This window comes from Lontra canadensis, unplaced genomic scaffold (assembly GCF_010015895.1).
Source record: "Lontra canadensis isolate GAN:19392208 unplaced genomic scaffold, GSC_riverotter_1.0 scaffold5, whole genome shotgun sequence".
NCBI classification, from domain to species: Eukaryota; Metazoa; Chordata; class Mammalia; order Carnivora; family Mustelidae; genus Lontra; species Lontra canadensis.
The window spans coordinates 12,773,485-12,794,348 of NW_022630999.1; the positions used below are offsets into that span (position 1 = coordinate 12,773,485).

The 20,864-nt window shown below is 37.6% G+C and overlaps 1 protein-coding gene across 1 annotated transcript in view; it reads left to right on the forward strand.

Annotated features, from left to right (window-relative positions):
- Nucleotides 1-20,864, forward strand: part of ITGA1 (integrin subunit alpha 1) — a 158,198-nt gene that overhangs the window by 67,602 nt on the left and 69,732 nt on the right. The window contains exons 4-8 of the mRNA XM_032851453.1: nucleotides 1,202-1,290; nucleotides 1,407-1,518; nucleotides 2,137-2,264; nucleotides 16,657-16,805; nucleotides 20,142-20,292. Coding sequence (XP_032707344.1) covers nucleotides 1,202-1,290; nucleotides 1,407-1,518; nucleotides 2,137-2,264; nucleotides 16,657-16,805; nucleotides 20,142-20,292 — 629 coding nt within the window. The remainder of the gene's footprint in view (nucleotides 1-1,201; nucleotides 1,291-1,406; nucleotides 1,519-2,136; nucleotides 2,265-16,656; nucleotides 16,806-20,141; nucleotides 20,293-20,864) is intronic.

The following is a 20,864-nucleotide window of genomic DNA, read 5'->3' on the forward strand; positions in this document are numbered from 1 at the left end:
CTGGGTCTACTCTAGTATAAAAAACTCTAATCCAGATTATTTAAGACCAGTGTAGACAATAGCCCAGCTCCAGGTGCTTTCAAGGCAAACCAGACTGAATTCTGGGACAAAGACCATTGTCAGAGTAGGAAGACAGTGTGACCATTCAAGAATCTCTGCTTCTATTCCCCCTTTGAAGTTATATATAGTCTTAGGTAGGAAAGACTTCTCAGCATGACCAATGAGATAAATCTTTCTTGAACCTGAGTTTTACCACTTTCAAATATTTCAACATTCTGCTAAGCAGGGTTTAGAAGATTTTGATTTTCCTGTCCAAAGTTGTTGTTTTGTTTTGTTTTGTTTTGTTTGTCAGAGAAAGTGAGCACGGGCAGACAGAGTGGCAGGCAGAGGCATAGGGAGAAGCAGGCTCCCTGCTGAGCAAGGAGCCCGATGTGGGACTCGATCCCAGGACACTGGGATCATGACCTGAGCCGAAGGTGGCTGCTTAACCAACTAAGCCACCCAGGCATCCCGTCCAAAGTTTTTTTTTTTTTTTTTCAATCTGAATAACTGGAAATTCTTGCCAATTTTGCCAGGTTGGCATGCTTCAAAATCCAATGTTCTTATCTTGACTGTCAAATGGTGTCCCTTCATTGTTTTTCTTCTATCCAGATGTCCTAACCACTGCTCATTCTCGCTCCAGTTTTCTTTGTTACCCTCATGATGTCTCTATGATGGTGAAATTAATGGTCATAAACTTATATTTGAGGGGGTTTTTTTCTCCTCTACTACTCACTTTCCCTCTTGTCAGAAATCACATTTTATCATTAGTTATTTATAAACATATAGACATAATATGCAAGATAGGTATGTAAGTTTACATTATACCTATAATATATGAGATTAAATATTTTATTTGTTTTAATTAGCAAAAATGTGTGAAAGGCTATCCCACATTCTCTCATTGCCCCAATCGTTCTGCATTCTTTTACAGTTCAACAAAACTATTTGAGACAGTTATCCAGACAAAGTTTCTGGGATATAAGCCAGGTTTTCAGCCTTCGCTTTTTCATTATATTCCTTAATAATACTTTGAAGACTATTTAGTTGAATCAGAACAAGAATGTGCTATGATATGAGCAAAACAAATAGGATGTCTTAATGAAAAGACACTTAATTATACTTTATTTTCCACCCTCATAAAATTTTATTCTATTTTTAGTTAATACATCAATTCCCAATGTCACAGAAGTAAAGGAGAACATGACATTTGGATCAACTTTAGTCACCAACCCAAACGGAGGGTTTCTGGTAAGAAAGCAAAGAGTTGGTTAATGAACCAGGAATGTTGTCATTTACCAGGAATGTAAGTCTTTATAAAAATCTGTTATATAATTTTTAACCTTATGGTTTTTAATTTTTAAAAGGCATGTGGCCCTTTATATGCCTATAGATGTGGACATTTGCATTACACAACTGGAATCTGTTCCGATGTCAGCCCCACATTTCAAGTCATGAACTCCATCGCTCCCGTACGAGGTACACATTTTTTGCAATGTTCTTACATGTTTGAAAAGTCTAAGCAATGAATGAGACATGTGTATACAGAGGAGCATACCAAACAGCATGAAGTATTTTCTCAGCTACCAGCATTACCAATTTAGGTAAATGTTTGCTTTGCCAATATATAACCAAACCCCACTGCTATTTTTGGAGCTGAATATTAGTGTAAATAACCTTTAACAGAGTCTTGTTTAAACATCATAGCTAAAGCTGTCACATTGTTTTTATTTAAAGAGTGAGTCTCTTTGAAGAAAGTAATCTCATGTGAAATACACTCAGAATGAGAGCAGTTATATAAAATTCATATTGAGAAAATTTCCAAAGATAACTCATACAGTGTTGATTAAAATTAAGTAGAGATGAGTTTTTACTTGGTAAGAATTGCAAGCCAGTTGCTATTGAATGCAGTAGTATTTCCCAGCTTTATTTTCCTAAAACTAATTTTTCTGATTATAAAAGCAATGCGTCCACTATGTAGACTATCAGCTTATTTTTAAAAATAAGCTTATTTCAGCTGTGAAAACACTCCATACACCTTCATACTATCTAAAAAGATAAACTCCAAATTTACACAGTTGACTCCTTTTGTTACAGAATGCAGCACCCAACTGGACATAGTCATAGTGCTGGACGGCTCCAACAGTATTTACCCCTGGGAGAGTGTTACAGCTTTTTTAAATGACCTTCTTGAAAGAATGGATATTGGTCCTAAACAGACACAGGTATGTGACTATACATTTTGACTTCTATTGTTCTAAAGATAAAAATGCACAGATTTTTAATAATACAAAATACTCTGAAAATAAATTAATCAATAAAGCTAATATTCAGGATGAATTTTATATTCTATATCTCTGAACTGGAAGACCTTGCTATTTTCTAAACAGAAAATATTATGAAAGCTGCCATTTCTAATGCTCTTGGAAAATATTCTCTATAAATCTCTGTAAAATCATAATTATATAATGTAACCACCTTTGGTAGTATCAAAAAAAGGTTTCAGAATTTGTGGAAACTAATCTAACATCCCAAAGAACACATCATATTACAATCTCCTTTCTCATATTATATAAGTAAATTCATAAGTGACCACAAGATATCACTTAAGGTCCATTTTTTCTCATATTTAATAATGTCTTTTCTTAAGCAAAGAGCACATGCTCCATGTTTTAGGCACAGTTAAGTTGAATAGTTGGTTTGCCTTTTTTTTTTCTTATTTCTCCTCATGAGTATCTGTTTGTAAACACATCCTCTTTATTGCCATTAAATGAAATGAAAGTTCTTGTGTGACTCTCCCACTTTAGACACTGAGTTTGGGTTTAACTAATCTAATGTTAATTAAACATTTATGGCCTTAAAATATGGAGATGACAGTGGATAACAGGCAAATTAAATGTCAGAGTGAAGTCAGTGCCTTGAGAGCAGAAATTAGCACAGGAGTCAGAGTCAAAATGGTTGTTGCATGGTTTAGAGACTGCAGGAGAGCACAGGACACTTTAGCACTGCACATGCAGACCAATGTCTTTCCTTTCGTCTCTGAGAGCTCTACTTTTGGGGAAATTTCTGAGGCACTAAAAAAGTGGTCTGATTGCTTTAATGTTTGCCACATCCACACATAGTGCAGGACAGTTACACAGATATGTGTGTATGTGTGTATATATATATGATATGCTTGTATATGTTTCTGTATATGTATACTTATAAATATAAATATATATACACATATATATAAAATGAATTTTCCCAAAAGGAGGTAGTTGAAGATTGCAAATTTGATGCAGACCTCAAAGTGAAATTCGAGGCTGGTTAAGTAAGAGGTAGGTGAGGGGCGAGACTTTGTATATCCTACTACAATAAAGAACATCTTGCAATCAGTATAAAATTATTTTTTTAAATGTACCTTTATGCATCACAAAATGTAATTTTCCTGGATGCAAGTTTCTCATTTGCAATTAATCTTCCCAAGTGAATTACCAGAGGTTTGGAGAGGATATTGTATCTCCTCTTGCTTCAGGGCATAACGCAGCCTGTGTCCTTTAAAAGACCACTCCAGAATTGTGACTTGCTCCTCCATCTGGTCCATTTTTCGCCCCCTTCTGAGGACTTCTCTCTCCCCTCTTTCCTCTCTTCCCTTATCCTTTCTATCCTTGGTCAATAAGATTTCATAGAGCCATAAAATTAAAGCTGGGCAGCACTGTAGAGGTAATTTAGCCCCAAATCTCAATTTATGGAGGGGGTGGGAGAGGCTAAGTAACTTGTTTATGGTTTCCTGCTTATTGATGACAGATCAGAAACTGTAGCTTCCCAACTGCAGTCAAGCTCTCTGTCCTCGCTGAGACCTCTGCTTCTGGAGAAGTTTGAGAGCTGTCCTAAATATTAGGTCTCTAGTTCTTTTCATTTCATCATGACTGTCCCTGTCCTTCCACAGCCAGCCCCATGGCACGGTCTTCCCTGACCTGACACACCTGCCATGAGATGGCTGGACCACAGTTCTGTCCTCTCTCACTACCTTCCCCATGATGTAGTTTCTTCCCTTCCACGTGTTTTGCCCACCCCATTTGCTTCCTTATCCCGTCCTTTCTTTCCAAATCTAAGAGTAGTCTTGGAATAGTTTTTAATTTATAGTAATTTTTAGTCATCTGGAAATTTTATTTTCTTTTAAATCCATCTATCTGTTTCACCATAAAAAATTATTTATCTGTAGCTGTTTGTGGACATCAGTGCAGCAGTGACATGTTTGAAGTTGCTCCACAACTTCAAGAAGGAAATCTACAAGACTCTCTTAGAAAAATAATCACTGCCTCAGTGAGGCTCTGTGCCAGTGACTCAGTTTTGTAAAGAAATAGGTAACAATCAGTTGCTTACATGCCAAGCCATTCTGCTGCAATTTTGATGTTTCTGTTCCACTAAGACTGTGATTAATTTTATATTTCTATAGTGAAAGTCCTAATAGAGGAGCTGTTCTGCCAGCCACCAGTGGAATTCTAGCCTGCTGGGGTGGGCTTTATAGAGTCCTATGTCTTTGTTAGGAGGAACAATCACTCTATTCAGAGCCATAGAGGCCAGCCCTTAAGGGTTCAGATGCTACCAGCGAATGGGAGGAAAATGAACATACTCCAAGACAGAAAAGTCTGGTCACATTTACTCAGTTCTGGGACCCCATTCCACAGAGGGGATGTTTCAGAATGCAATCCTGTACACTGGGTCGTTTGTGATATCTGCCGATGTCACCAAGGAAACCTTCTTCCCAAGGCGAAAGGAGCTTCTTAAATAGCTGAATTTTTATGTCACATTTTGCTTGTATAATTCATTGTGGAGTTTAGCCATACTCCTTCATTCATTTACTCGAATGTTTTTCCTGGGGGTTTACAGTGTACCAGGCTCTGTGCTAGAGCTTGGATAATCGTGGAAAATAAGACAGACACCGCCACCGCCCTCACAGGGCTTCTGTACAATGCGGTGTTTCTCCAAAAGTGGCTTGTAGAATTTCTTTTTCCAAATCCCTGAGGTGCTTGGGCTATAGCCCACATTTTTAGAATCAGAGTCCCTCAGGGTGGGGCTATGGAGCCTGCATTTCAAGTAAGCAAGCTACATGATTCTTAAACATGGTAAAGTTTGAGAAATACGAGACTAACTCATTATTACATATCGATGTGTATGTGCATCTGGTGCCTCTCTAGATACAGACTTTATATCATCTTTTTTTTTTTAAAGATTTTATTTATTTATTTGACAGACAGAGATCACAAGTAGGCAGAGAAGCAGGCAGAGAGAGGGGAGGAAGCAGGCTCCCCGCTGAGCAGAGAGCCCGATGCGGGGCTAGATCCCAGGACCCCAGGATCATGACCTGAGCCGAAGGCAGAGGCTTTAACCCACTGAGCCACCCAGGCGCCCCTTTATATCATCTTTTAATCCTTTTTAGTGACCAGCCAGTGCTTTGCTGTGATATAGTGGGCCCTTAATGAGACTCTGTTGAATAAATGTACATATCATAATTAATGCTTTAAAAAATTTTTCTCTTATAGGTGGACATTTAATGAGACACTTTTTCTGTAACTGGCATTATAATATTATTTTAAGGATATTACTTTATACTTCGGGCTTTAATGTTTATACTTCAGTATTTTCTAATCTTTTTCTATTTTGGCTTCAGTTGTATTAATGATTTGTAAGTAATTATCTAAATGAAATAGATTGAAAAGAACATATTTACTAAGCCATTGATTTGCTAATCTGTATTTAATAGGGTTTTGAGTGTAACACATTTAAATTCCCTTTAAAGTTTGACCTTCCTTCAGTGGATTCAGAAAAGAAATTTGTTTGTAGAAATTTTGGAAAAATACTTCCTCTTCAAAGAAATGTATACTGAAAAGTGTGGTTATCTTTCATGTGGTCTTACAGTAATTCTCTCCAAAAACATAATTTATTTTAAACAACCATTTTTTCCCCTGACTCATTATAACATAATTTAATTAAGTTTGGGTTGTTTTGTCTTTTGTTTTTGTTTTTATTAGTTTCAATTAAAGAACCCAGTTCTGCTTTAAGATTGGCAGAATTTGCTTCTGGAATTTTTCCTCCCAAGTACTTAGCCTCCACCGCAGGGCGTGGTGGCGTGCACCTGTAGTCCCAGCTACTTGACAGGCTAAGGCAGGAGGATTGCTTGGGCCTAGGAGTTCTGGACTGTAGCGTGCTATGCCAATTGGGTGTGCGCACTAAGTTCATCATCAATAAGGCGACCTCCCATGAGCAGGGGGACCACCAGGTTGCCTAAGGAGGGATGAACCTGCCCAGGTTGGAAACGACAGAGATCAATTACTTATCCTCCCTGCCTTCATTCCTGAAAGGGGAAGATATAAAAATAAATTGTGAGAGAGGCTACAGATAGAAAGCTAAGAGCTGGATGGTGAATTCTTAGACTCCTCACCCACCTCAAGGGTATAAAGGAATTAAAAGAGAGTTGAGGGGATTTGTGAAGATTTCTCTCTAAAAAGAGCCTAGTGATCCCACTTCAGTGGGATCAAGCAGTGAGCCCAGTGTGTCCACTAAAGTTGGGACACACAGTTGACTAGTGCCTGACCCCTGCCTGAAATACCTAAGGGGTGAGATAGCAGCCAACCAGCTCCTGACAGGCAATCAGATGAGAGGTAGCTGCGGTCGAATTGGCCTGCAGGTCCAGGATCCGTGAGTACAAAGAAGTGTGTTTGTGAATCATCGTGGAATCATGCTAGGTCCTGTTCATAGACTCTTCCGGAGGTGAGCAGAGCCTTCTGCAAAAAAAAAGCAGAGGACATCCCTGATGTCTAGGGACTGCAGTAGTAAAATATATTCACTCAGACAAGGATGTAAGTAAAGGGAAATCTGCAGAGAACCCGCATGAAGGCTGTTAACACCTTATAGCATCTGATCCATCTCAGGATAGCACCAGTCAAGTAAGAATTCCTGTATCCTTTATTCATCTCCCCCACCCTTGTTCCTGGAGAGGTCAGAAACTACAGCTAACAATCTAAGGGAAGGTGAGTAAAGAAACAAAGAAACAGCCAGTTGTGCCCCTTTGCCAACTACATGCTTCTCACCCACTATAAGTAAGTAAGTAAGTAAAGGGAGCAGAGAAAAATTAACTACAAATCAACTTCGATATTTTATCTTCTTGAGTTTGTTTTAATTTAGGTTGAGCTATATGAAATTGTTGTTATTTGATCTTTTTTTTTTTAACCTAGAAATATAGCAATTTCATGTGGTACAACCTAAATTAAAATACAGTTGACCCTAGAACAATGTGAAGGTTAGGGGCACTGACTCTCTGCATTGTTAAAAATCTGCATATAACTTTTGATTGCCTGAGAACTTAATTATTAATAGTCCATATTATTATTAATAGTCCATAATATTGGAAGCCCTACCAATAACACAAGTAATGGATGAACTCATATTGTATATGTTATACATATTATATACTATATTCTTACAATAAAATAAGGTAGAGAAAAGAAAATGTTATCAAAAAATCATAAGGAAGAGAAAACACATTTACAGTACTATACTGTATTTACAAAAAAAAAAAAAAAGGCATGTATCCGTGTACCCACACTGTTCAAACCTGTGTTGCTTAAGGGTCAAATTATATAGGTCTTTTTTTAAAACAAATATTTTAAATTTTACATTCTGACTATACCTCATGAGTCCTTGTTTATTATATTGATTATAGTCATGCACTTAGTACAACATGTAAAGATGAAATATAATAGCCTATTCTCTGCAGTCATAGATTTGTCACTTAGTAACTGCATGTATTGAAAGGTAGTTGCAAAGATGTGAAAGTAGTTGTCAATACAATGAAAAAAAAACAAAGAAAGGAAGGAAGGGAGAAGGATGGAAAACAAATAAAAAAGCTTACATTAAGGAGTGCACTTGTGTGATGAGCACAGAATAATGTGTGGAAATGTTGAATCACACCATATTGTACACCCGAAACTAATATAACACTGTATATTAACTAAGTGGAATTAAAATTAAAAAACTTAAAAAAATAAAATGTCCATGTGACAATTAGTATACATTAGGAAATTACAACATGATGACAAAAAGAACAACTCCAAACAGTTACTCAAAATTTCTTCCATGTTTCTGTGTGGCCCCGTTAAGACTTTTGAAACATAGTAAAGGAAATTTTTTAAACCAGTTTTTTACCCAAGACAGAGTAAAGGCTATAAAATTGCCTTTTAGAAAACCACCTATAAAAACAAACCTGAAACACTCTGAGCTTGCCATAAAAGATATGATGGTGTAAACATTATGGAGGCCTTATTGATCCTCAATACCTAAACATAACATTGCTTTTAATAATAAATGAGAATGATATAAATATGCCAAATACGAGTGCATTACCCTAAATAAAACCAGTAAATTGTGAGGCTTGATATAAAAGTGAAATATACTAATGGAACAATGTCTAGATTGTTGCTATCAAGAGTGTAGCATAACATTAAACCAGGCAAAATGAAAGAGAGAAATTAATTAAATTTTAGGAATATTATTTATCTTTCTTTTTACTGCACATTTTATGGCCATTTCCCTAGAAGCCTTAAATATGAGGTCTGATTCATTGTTTTGAAGTCTGAAAAGAAGCCTGACTGCACCTTGCAACCGTCTCCTTGTCAATCAGGCTATAGTTTCTGACAGTGGTGCTATGAATGAGGTGAATCTTCTTGATTACTAACCACCCACTCTCCATTTTCCCCTACTTCCATGCATAAGTCACCTGCATTGTCTTTCCAAGGTAAAGTTCAGATCATAGCATTTCCCTGGATAAAAAATCTATCTCTGCCTGCTGAATAATATCCAAGCTCTCCCATGGATTATATGGCATCTGTCACCTGGCACCAGTCATTGCCACTGCCCCCTGCCTCCCTGGTGCTTTGTTGCCTCCCTTCTTGCTCTGCAGCCATCCCCTCTTCTGGCCTTCCCTGAACACATCATCCGTGTCCACATGAGTCCCTCTGTCCAGAGAGACTTTCTCCACCCCAGGCCCTAGGTACCAGGTAAACTTCATAGACTCAGTTCCGATGTCACTTGCTCTGTCACTTTTTACCCCTGCTTCCCATGAACAATTCTTTCTCCTCCCATGTTCCTGTACCCCGTGCTCACCTTTCATTTATTGCTCTCATCAGTTGGTAGCACTACTCTTTGCTTCCTGTGTCTGTCTCTCCTGGCATACTATGAATTCCACTTTGACAGCATGGTACCTTAATTCTTTTATTTATGGCATACAATTTAGAGTGTTAGGTGTTGCCCAACACATAGGAGATAAGTCATTTGGGTTGGGAAAATGTCATTGCTGGGATTTTTCTCTTTGTGTTAAAAATCATTGTTGTAATGACCTCCTTCTCTCACTCTATTTCATGAAATCATTGAGCTAGAAGTACTTGTTTGTGGGGACTGTCCCCACAAACACCCCTTTACATTAGATTTTGGGTTTTTCTTTGCAGATGTTCCATCCCTAGCCCATTCACCTCTCATTCTGATTTCTGCCACAGTCTTCTGTCTCCTCAGATCCTTACTTTTACTCTATTTTTGCATTTTTGAATTTGGATGAGTTTCATTGTGGCAGCATCCAGAGGACAGCTAAAGACACCCTTTTCCTAGGACTTATATCTATCATCTATCAATTTTATGTTTCTGAGGACTCATTTCATCTCCTTGGAAACCAGTCTCATTTATGTGCCTCTCCATAGTGACAAGAGGTTAAGCATGGTTTCAGCTAATGTAGCCTCAGAATGGCCTGTGCTGATGGTTCACTTGGACTGCAATCTGTGTTATTACCGCATCATACTCTGACTTAATTACATTAGAAGCATATTACAGGGCAGGGCTTTTGTACCATAGTTTGGTAAAAGGAAAGAGAAAATTGGTCAGACACAAAGCCTGAGCTCTTTTCATGTTAAACAATTGTGCATCTTACAGAGAAAACTTCATTATTTTACCCTATCATTATTTCCCTAAAGAAGCCATTGAGTTGGTAATGTTAATTGTTGAATGAAAGCCCAGAAACTTAGTTTGTGCTAGAAATAAAAATTTAGGCACTGCTGTTATAACAGTGACTTCACAGTACAAAGTAATAATATAACTCTAAATGAGAAAATAATTCCATTCCTTCATAGGTCTTTGACTTAATACACTTAATCGCTATTTTGTACACTTCTCTTTCTTAAACTTCTTTGTCATTCTGCTGTGACTTGAAGCTTCATGAGAGAAAAATGAGAAGGCCGTCCTTTCAGTGATTTCTTTTATATTTCTCACATTCACTTTTCTCCTCTTTCTTCTCGACCCCCCAAAAGAAACAAAGCCTCTTAGATAATTAATTCATTGTAATTCAGCATATATATATGAAGTATCTTATTGATTGAATATTATGCTAGATGTCATGGGCAGTTTGAAAAATGAATGAATGAATGAATGAATGAATAAAAACTTTGTCCCTGAACCCAAAACACTTCCAACTTAGAAATGAGATAAAATCTTATATTTGGGTAACTACAGTACATGATATTGTATCATGACTATAACAAAGGTAAGTGAGGCAGAACAATTAATTGATCTTTGCAAGTAGGTAACAGTATTGTAAAGAAATGTTTTCCAAACTGTGTTGCTTAAGGTGTTGAATATGTTCCTCGCAAAGAATATTCTGTTAAATAACAATAAAATGTACCAGGTCTTCCAATTCATGGTTCACAATTCATGTTTTCATATTAAAGATTCTAAGAGCACTTTCATTTTTTCTAAATATTTATTTATTATTTTAGAGAGGAGGGGAGGGGCAGAGGGAAAGAGAAAATCACAAACAGACTCCCACTAAGCATGGAGCCCAATGCAGGACTCAATCTCACAACCTCGAGATCAGGACCCCACTTGAAACCAAGAGTCGATCACCCAACTGGCTGGGATGCCCAGGCACCCCCTGAGAGCATTTTCAAAAGAATTTGCTTATGAGTCAGAGTAGAGCAACTGGGGACAGGAGTAAGAGGAAGGCCTTGGTCTTTTGCATTTGAAATTTGTGGCTTTTTTTTTTTTTAAGTTAATATAGATAGCAGAGGGAGAAAGAAAGGCGGACAAAAGAGATAAAGGAGGAGAGACAGAGAGGATGCAGAAGGGGGTTTTGCTGTAAAGATACATATTAACTTTGTGTTACCCATTGTTTTCCAAGATTTCTTGGCCATGGAACTCCTTAAAAAATCATACCTAGTAACATACAAAAGGATGCTAGTACTCCCTAGGAAAGGGGTAAGGGAATATTAGTCCGTGGTTTAGCAGAAGGAGGATTATAAATCTCATGTTTAAATAGAAGGTTTGAGTCAGTGTTACAAACCTCTGGTTCCTGTAACAGAATCCTCAGCCAGTTGTGTGCCTGATCTATGCTCTAGCCTGAATTTTAGTTCTCTTTGGTCTTAGACTATAATTATATACTTGTATCTTTTGTTTACTTAATCAGGAAGATCAAACTGTATCTCCCTAGGAAGTAAAGGCTTCCCTTCCAGGTGTCTCTGAAAATGAACCGTGCTACTTGTGATTCACCCACTCCTTATCGGTGTTTTTACTATCTTCCCATACTCTTACTGATGTCATAAGCTACTGTTTTTCCATTTCTGTACATCGAACCTCTTGCTTCTTTTAGCTGCCATCCCTGCTTACTTATTTCCATTCAGCAAACATGTCTAGAATCCTTCTATCTCCAGTACTCAACAGTGTTCTACTTAGCTTCTACCCTCTGGTTTTGGTATCATTCCAACTACTGAAGCAACCTGCTGCTTCAAGTTGAATATGATGATTATTGGCTGTTTTTATTTTTCTCAATTCCTAGAATGATTTCAATTCCTCATCATTTTTAACATATTTTCCAAGCTCCAAACAGCTTTGCTTTCTCCCATTCTACATTAATAACCTATTGTGTGTTCTTTACCTGGGTATGTCACTCAGGAGGCTACGTCATCTTCCCTCCATGAGGCCTTTCAATGTGAGACAGTAACTATGCTTGTACTTCTCTCCTCCAGCCTCCTTACAATGTATTCCTCACTTGGCTCACTCTTTATCTTGCTATTTAATCATCACCTTTATTTGATTCTGTTGCATATGCGCATATATACAGTGTGCTTGTATGAATCTGTTTTTACCTGCCTTAAATATACACTAAGCTGAAACGGAAACTGTTATTATTCACTGAGTCTCATCCGTACTCAGCAAAGCATTACTTATATTTTTGTGTGTGATTTTACCATTTTCCTGGGATGAAAATCAATAAATGTCACCCTTTTTATGGGGAAGACAGAGCAGGCCTTATTCGGCCTGTTTTCTAAGGAAATATGTGGCCCAGTAGCAGCCAGGGTCCCACACTATGTCATTTCCCGAGATCTGAGTTTCCACTGTCCAGTCTTCTTATTTCCCACACTTATTTTTGTCTCCCTTTTTCTGCTTATCATTATTTCCCTGCTATCTCAATTTTCTACTTGCTTATGTGAAGTGTTACAGTCATCTAGTAAGAATTTATGCGGGTCAACTGTAAGCAAAGCAAAGCAGTGGTGTGGGATAAGAGATACCAAAAGCTATGACATAGTCCATGCTCTTTACCCCTCTTTGCCCCTCTAGAACACACAACGTAGTTGGAGAGATAAAGCACGCATACAAAGCAGTTGAGAAGAATGCTGTACTCACAGGAGAAAAACAGATAAATTTGCCTCAGGGCTTGGAGAAGAGCAACATCAGTATGAACTAGATTGGTTACTAGGTGGGGAAAGTTTTGCAGAGAAGGTGAAGCTTGAATTGGATCTTCCAGAATGGGTAGCAAAAATTGAGTTTTGTTAGAGGGATGAGAAGGGGTAGGGACAGCCCCTGGGACTGGGGAATCCTAAAGTTGAGGGAGAACAAAGAAGGTGCAGTCAGGCTGTTGAGTGACTGCAGGTCAGGGAAAGAAAACTGAATTTTACCCTACAGGTCTAGTATTTCAAGGAGCACCTTGAAGTTTTATCTGTTTTCTATCATACACAGAATAAAAATTCTCCTTCAAAGTGTATTTCAAAGTGTATCTTTCAAGTATATTGGTGTAGTAGGCCATGGAGAATTATTAGAGATTTTTGAACAAGGAAGTTATGTGATAAAAGCAGAATTTCAAGACATTTAGTCTTCCATGAATATGTAGAAGGAGCTAGGAGAATGGAATCGGAGGGAGAGTGAGAGTGGAGACACCAAAGATTGCCACAATCCAAGTTCAAGGCAGTGAGGTCTGGCCTGGGCCAATGAAGAAATTCAGAAACAGGGATAATGGATCACAGGAGAAGAGGTAGAATATATGGAAATTAAACAAAGCTGTTTGTGGCATAATATTTGACATTTGCAACATACTTTACATATCTTATAAAACCTTCTATGAACTATTGGATTATCTGGACACCAGGAATAACAGAAAAATGTTAGCCTTTTGTTAAGTCAGAAATTGGTGTTTTATATCTCCTCTCTCCCTCCCTTAAGTCTGGTTTCCCAGACACAAACTCTGAGAAAATGAGCCAAGTGACGGTGATTTACTAAAGGGGTGCTTTTAAAAGAAAATGGTAAGAGATTTGGCAGAGCAAAACAGTAGCAACTGAGGACCACCAAGGGTGTGATTTCAGGTGAAATCAAGACCTCAGGCTGATCTGGAAGGGAAGCTCCAAGTTGAGTCAAGGGACCGGTCTTTCACTGCCTGGATTCAGACATTGCCTATGGAGAGGAGGGAGAAAATTTCCAGACACTTCTGGTTCTTTGAGCCTCTGGGGCAAAGCAACTCTAGGAGTCCAAGGGCAGCCAGTCGTTTGAAGAGACTGTCAGGTGGAGTTGTTAGAAGCAAAATGAAAGAAAGGGTGAGGTAACTGGCAGTTAAAAAGTCTCTAAAGAATAAACTTACAAAATTGAGATATATGTTAAGTAGGTAAAGAAAGAGAGAGAGAAGATATAAAGCACTGATTTCTGATTTACCAAGGGGCTAAAATTTTTCTGCTATTCCTGGTGTCCAGGTAGTCCAATTGTTCATAGAAGATTTTATAGGATATGTAAAATGTGTTCCAAATGTCAAATATTATGGCACAAAACAGCCTGTTTGCCTCTTTTCATGTGACCTCCTCCCCGTGTATCAGTGTGATACTCTCTTTCTCCTGAACAGTTAAATCTTAGGACTAGAATTCGATGGAACTCAATAAATGGAGCAAAGTGCATTCATTAGTACAAAGGAGTAGGACTGTTGGGCAGTGTTATGTGCAACCACATTAAAGATTCATGGCCATAACTTTAAAGTGAGACCAGTCTACAAGTTGTGTGATTTCTGTGTTGAAACATTTAGTGTCACAGAAGCATGCAAAGAAAAGGAGATATTTGGACTTAACCAGAGTTGGAAGTTAGCCAAGTGAATTAATGGAGGGGAAAAAGGTTAAAGGAGTTAAAGTCTGCAAGTAAATGATTATGGTGATGGACCATGGAATCTAGGCTAAGTTAAAAAAAAAAAAAAAGTAGGCTCTCTGAATTAATTAGAAGTCTTGATGTGGTGAAAGAATTGATGAATTAGATATACTATGTACATGAGTTTAAGTTAATGGCCAGACAGAAGAACACTTGAAATTGAGATGGAGGTACTGCAGTATTTAGTACTTAGTATTTAGTACACCTGGAGGTACTTCAGATGGAGGTAGCAGCATTTAGTAGAAACTAGCAGGGTGAGGTGACAGAGAATGCGAGGGCTTTAGGGAAGTGTGTTTTGGTAGAGAGGAGGTTGAGTGATAGAAAAAGCCCTGGGATAAGGAATTCTCATCTTAGACTAGACCCTTCTCTGCCCCTTCACCATGAAGAGCATTCTAAACCTAAATTCCTCATTTATAAAATATGGTACTAATTTCTGTTACTATAATCTGAATAAATTAGGAAAAAAGGTTTTTAAAAGCATTAAAATATAGGATACTACTCTTATTTAAGTATGGTGGCCTTAATTGCTCCAAGATGTCTAATGTACTCGAGAAGGTAGCTCAAAGATAATAAAAAATATTTTAAATTGGAAGGTTCTCTTATTGGTTTCTGAAAACGCCAGAGTATACTTCTGGCTTTCAAGAAGACACAGTAGTGGAAATGTATCTGTTAATCAAACATGTAATTAAGCCTGAAGATTTCTGACAACAGTGACATCTGCAAAGGAGGCTGGAAAGTAGATGTCGATCCCCTTGACACTTGGAAATAGGATCAGACTTGGAAATAGGATGAGTTTGAAGCAAGCATGAGGCAACTTTATCAATGGACAAACTACACAATTGCCTGGGAAAGAAGGCAGTCTTGTCTCAAATAGCTTCCCCAGCCCAAGAAATGTAGTGCCCAGAATTTCTTCATTAAGACATTCCTTTGGGTGTAGAATCCTCTGGATCTTGAATTTTGGGGAGAGAAAATTAAACAAAAATTATCTTCGGTCACAATTCTTGATGTAGATTAGTCTATTGGTTCACATCAACATTTAAAGAAAGGTATTAAAAACAAATAAGAAAAATGGGCATCTCTAGGGGAGAGGAGAGGAATATAGAGCAAGAGAAATCAAATCTGAGGACACTTTACCCTCTGTATCATTTTACTCTATGGTGGCTCTACAGTTAGCTGCCCACATTATCCGGTCTATGCAAAAGACAGAATGAAAGGAGGGAGGCAAAAAGAAAGGGAAGACAGAGAACATGAAACGGGATGGTGGTGAGAAGGGATGGCATGAGAGAAATGAAACTACATCTGAGCTAGATAAAGCCTGAAGCACATATGTGCCCTCCCCAGATACATGCCCCACTTATTACTCATCCAGACTCATCTTGTTTCACTTCCCCTCACAGCCTGGTCCAGGCTTACTGACTTCCTTTTGGTTCTCAGGACATCCCTGCTTTTTGCTCATCTCATCTTCCGGACATACAGATTCCCCTTGTGTGGACCCCATCCTCCCACTCAGCCTCCATCCAGGATAGTTTCCACCCTTCTTGCACCTTTCAGTCTTAACTTGAATATCACTTCTAAGAGGCTTTCCCTGAGCCTCTCCTGAAGTAGGACGTTAGGTTCTCCTTGCTAAGCAGCTTTTCCAGTAGAGCCCTCTCCACAGTTGAACATGCATTGGAATGATCATGGGTTGAAACTCTATCTCTGTCTCTGTCTAGTTTAGAAGCTCCATGAAGGCAGAGAGCAGGTCAGCGTATAGCACCTTCTACACCCACTCCCAAGGCCTGCCAGACCTATTCAGTAGAAACTATTAAATAAACCAATTGTTTGAGACGTTTAATAACAGCACTATCATTCTTGTTCTCTGGGCTGTGACTGTCCACATGTGGCAATGGTTATTGCTGTCAAAAGAGAAGGATTTGTGCACTAATGAATTTTTAAACTCATGAATTGATGAATTTTAAACTGATTTTATGATAAATGATAAAATCATTTTCATGATTTTAAACTCATGAAACTGATGAATTTTTAAACTGAGAGACAAAAATGTATATCTGATCCACATCTTTAAATAAAGAAAGAATGAAAGAAAATTGATAATGGAACATTGCTAGATGGCTAACTCACAGTGGCTTGGTATTTCAGGTTGGAATTGTACAGTATGGAGAAAATGTAACCCATGAGTTCAACCTCAATAAGTACTCCTCAACGGAAGAGGTACTTATTGCAGCAAATAAAATAATCCAGAGAGGTGGCCGCCAGACTATGACAGCCCTTGGAATAGACACAGCCAGGTATGTGAACTAAAAAATAAATAAAAGTAAAAGACTGCAAAAATAAGTACTCACAATCAAGCCCTTTGAAATGTCAATTGAATATTTTCCTTCGCAAGATTTAAAGCCATCTTTTTAAAAACTAGATTCCATTGATTAGCTAATAGGTTTAGGACCAAGTTTTTCTATGATATAGTCTCCCCACCCTTCATATCTTTCCTCTTATTCCGAAGGTTGAATGACGGAAAAATTCAGTCACAAAAATTGCTATAGTCTGCTGCTTCATGTTCTTGGGTACTAAGACATAATATTAGTGAATATCTTTTCCCTTTGTTCCTTGTTTACAGTTTCTAGGACTCTCATTTTTTTAAAAAATGATTAATCTTCATCCACTTCTACTCAATAGTATTTATGTCCTAGTATTTCCGTAATTTTACAGTACCTGGTTTAAGGCTATTGAACTCTCAAGTAACAGTTTTTAAGAGGTCAAATTCAATATTGCTGGATTTGAAAACATTTTCAGTGCAAAGATTCAAAGGAGTTGTAAGAACTTCATCATTCATGCACGCTTTCTTCCTTTCTCCAAATCCCCTCTACTTTACGTCCCTTTCTTCCTCCTACACGTCCATGGAGAGCACATGTCCACTCTGGCTGAACTTCATTCTATGAGAAGCGACAGAACTCTCCTTCGATTACAATGTAAAACATTTTTTTCTATATTTTTGCCAACTGCATTAAACTTTTTCATCTCTTGCTATTTTTCTTCCTGATTTGCCTTTAAAGCTAGTAAGGTTCTGAACAAAAACTAAACAATACCAAAATCACAGGAACTCTAATAAAGTTTGACTAATATTAAGGATCCTTCTGTTAAGTGTCTTCAACTTTTGGACTCTCATCTGGTTATTAAAGAGCTAATTAGCCACGCTCTCATTTCACCTGCCTGCTAAGATCAGTATTTTAAGGGGGGTTAAAATAGTTAATATGGATATTCTAAAGAATGGGTTGGATATTCAAAAATTTAAAATTTTACATGCAGCATTGGACTTGTAAGTGTTAGAGAAGCATGTGGTTCTACTTACATGGGGCTCAAGAGAAAATAACCACAAACAGATGGGGTAATTTTACATTTACCTTCCTGTAGGATCACCAGTTTGCATGCACGAAGAGTGCACATGTTGAGGTGTACTGAATGCACCCTCTTAAATAATTGACTAAATGGGACTGCACATTCAAAGTAAATCAAAGTGTTCTTTAAAAGCTCTGAGCCTGTAGGGAGCTGTGTATTTTCCAAAGGCAACCACTTAAGAATGAATATTCATCTTTGAAAACTAACTGAAGAATTTTGCTTCTGCATAAATACACTCTAAATACTATGACCCTATATGGTTTTTGCCTACATGTTTCACAAAGGTTCTAGCTGTAGGACACATAGTTTATTGAGTTTTGTATATAAATAAAACTCCATAATGGTATTACTAAGTATCCTTCTTGTATATTAGTTTTTCACATTGAAGCATATTTTTAATTGTTCTTTTGGCAGGGCAAGTTACAAACAGTATTTTTAATTTGTTAGAATGCTTTACTTCTATTTTCATTGGGTGTTAGTATTTGGGGGTAAATGGCAATTTGCTGAAGACATTTGAAACAGAGAGAGTGTACTCAGGAGTTCTGCCAGTGGCTACTCTTACATTATATAAAACCAATCCTTGCTTAGATCTACCAGGTTTTTTTAAAGAAAAGTCTTTTAATCATCTCCACTGGTTGAGGTTCCTTCAGTAATGGCCTGGATCTTTAAGAGAATTAGGAAGTTTTGGTGATCCTCTAAGAAGTTAGGATTATAAAAAGGATCAAATCTTATATGATATCCATATCTGGATTTCCTTTAAAGACTGGACTTTAACATCTGTTTTCACCTTTGTTTGTACATATAAAGAAGTAAAAAAATCTATCTTTATAGTGTAGAGGGCAGAGATATGTAGTTCCCTAATGGCCAACTTTTTTTTTAAATAGCTTCTTTATTTTGAAAATTATAACAAAAATTTAAAAATGTAAAAAATAGTACAACAAGATCCTATGTACTCACCAAACAAATCAACAATTGTTAACATCCTCTCATATTTACATTCAACCCTTTCAAAGGAAAATAACCAGAGATAAAATCCCTTTGACCACATCACCAAGATCTTTTAGCCTGCTCACAAATTACCTACTATTGTGTATATTTACTGTGTGTCTACAGTAAAACTAATGTATATTGTGCAAACCCTTTGGAAGGTTAGTTTAAGAGAAGTGTTTTTTGGACATATCAAAAACTGCAGGGGTTTGTCCTCATGACCAAGGAAAAATATTGAAAGGGATAATTTAGAATAATGATTGCTGCATTTTATACCAAGATCTAAAAAATATTATATGAAATCTTTTCATTATTTCATTCCTAAGTAAAATATACTTGACTCCAGAAAGGAATGTGAGTGAGTAAAAGAAAATAGAGGAAAAATATGCCCGTGTGTGTGTGTGTGTGTGTGTGTGTGTGTGTGTGTAGAAGCACAAAACAACAAAAATTGTTAATTTCTCTTCTCTTCCATCTCTTTCCATAAATGCTTTTTGAATTAAATAAAAAAATTCCTTTTTTGCAGTTAGGTTATAGCATTTTCACTTTCTTTTTGTTCCACTTTCTTCCACCCCACACCCAGCAACCTGTGTCCTAAAACCTAGTTCAGACCACAACTTTCATAGGTACTCCATCCACTCTTGTGCCCCACAGCCCTCCTCTATCACTGACTCAGACCACAGCCATCAGCAGTCTTTCATTGCTATGTCCAGTTTTCCTCCATATCCAAGAACACTCTCAAGCCTTCACAGCCATACAAAATTCTGTTTTCTCCCATCTCCTCAACTCAGCACAAAGGACTTCCATATTGTTCTATAAACATCAAAGTAGATGTGGTGGAAGTGAAGACAAAGCAAAAGCTTCTGCCAAAAGCAGAAGAAAAGATGAGTGTTTATAGAGAAAAGAGTGGCTGAGCAAGTATTTAAGATCTGAACTTCTCCAGATCTGATGTGTAGTCCAGTCACACCTTCCCTGAGAAGTGTCCAAAGAATGAAATACTGCTGCCCTTTGTATATGGGATATGTGATGATTAGTAAAATGGTGACCTCTTTATCATCTGGGAGAAATCTAAAACTATTACAAATAACAATCATCATGCCTCCCAGCTTGAATAATGGTTGTGAATGTTGATATTGGAGGGACAGCACAGTTCTAACTAGAGTTGTCAGTGTTTTTCTTTCATTTACCATTTGCCTAACTTTGGGATGGTGTTTTATTTGCTTCTCTTTCCTCTGTGTTCACTTCAGGAAGGAGGCTTTCACTGAAGCTCGGGGTGCCAGAAGAGGAGTTAAAAAAGTCATGGTAATTGTGACCGATGGGGAGTCCCATGACAACCATCAACTAAATAAGGTCATCCAAGACTGTGAGGATGAAAACATTCAGCGGTTTTCCATAGCTGTAAGTATATGGCTAGAGATGGCTTTCAAACTCTGGTGTGAAGATAAGAGGTGTGTACATATCATGATTATTTTATGAAAGTTACACAAAAAAGGTTGTAAAGGAGAATCTTCTCCATTTGAAGGTAAACTCTGTGGGGGCAGGATTGGGTCTTGCTCCCTTTGTGTCCTAGGGAAGGAAGGACAAGAGGAAGAAAGAGACAGAAATAGGAAAGGAAAAAGAAGTGCAGAAAAGAAGGAGAAAATGACCCTCATCAGGGGAAAGAATGCTGGAAGGATGGAGGGAGGAATGGAGGAAGGGCAGAAAAGAGGGAGGAAGGAAAGGAGAAAGTGGAAGGGAGGAAGAAAAAGGAAGGGAGGAAAGAAAGGAGGAAATTGAGAATGTGAGAATAAATACATTGCCTGCAGAATAATCCAAGATGGTGGAGGTATAGGAGACTTTAGTTTCATCTGGTCCCAAGAATTCAGCTAGATAGCTATTAAATCATTCTGAACACAAAAGAACTCAACCAGATATCTAAGAAAAGAATAACTGCAACTCTACAAATAGAAAAGTGACCACTTTCTAGAGGA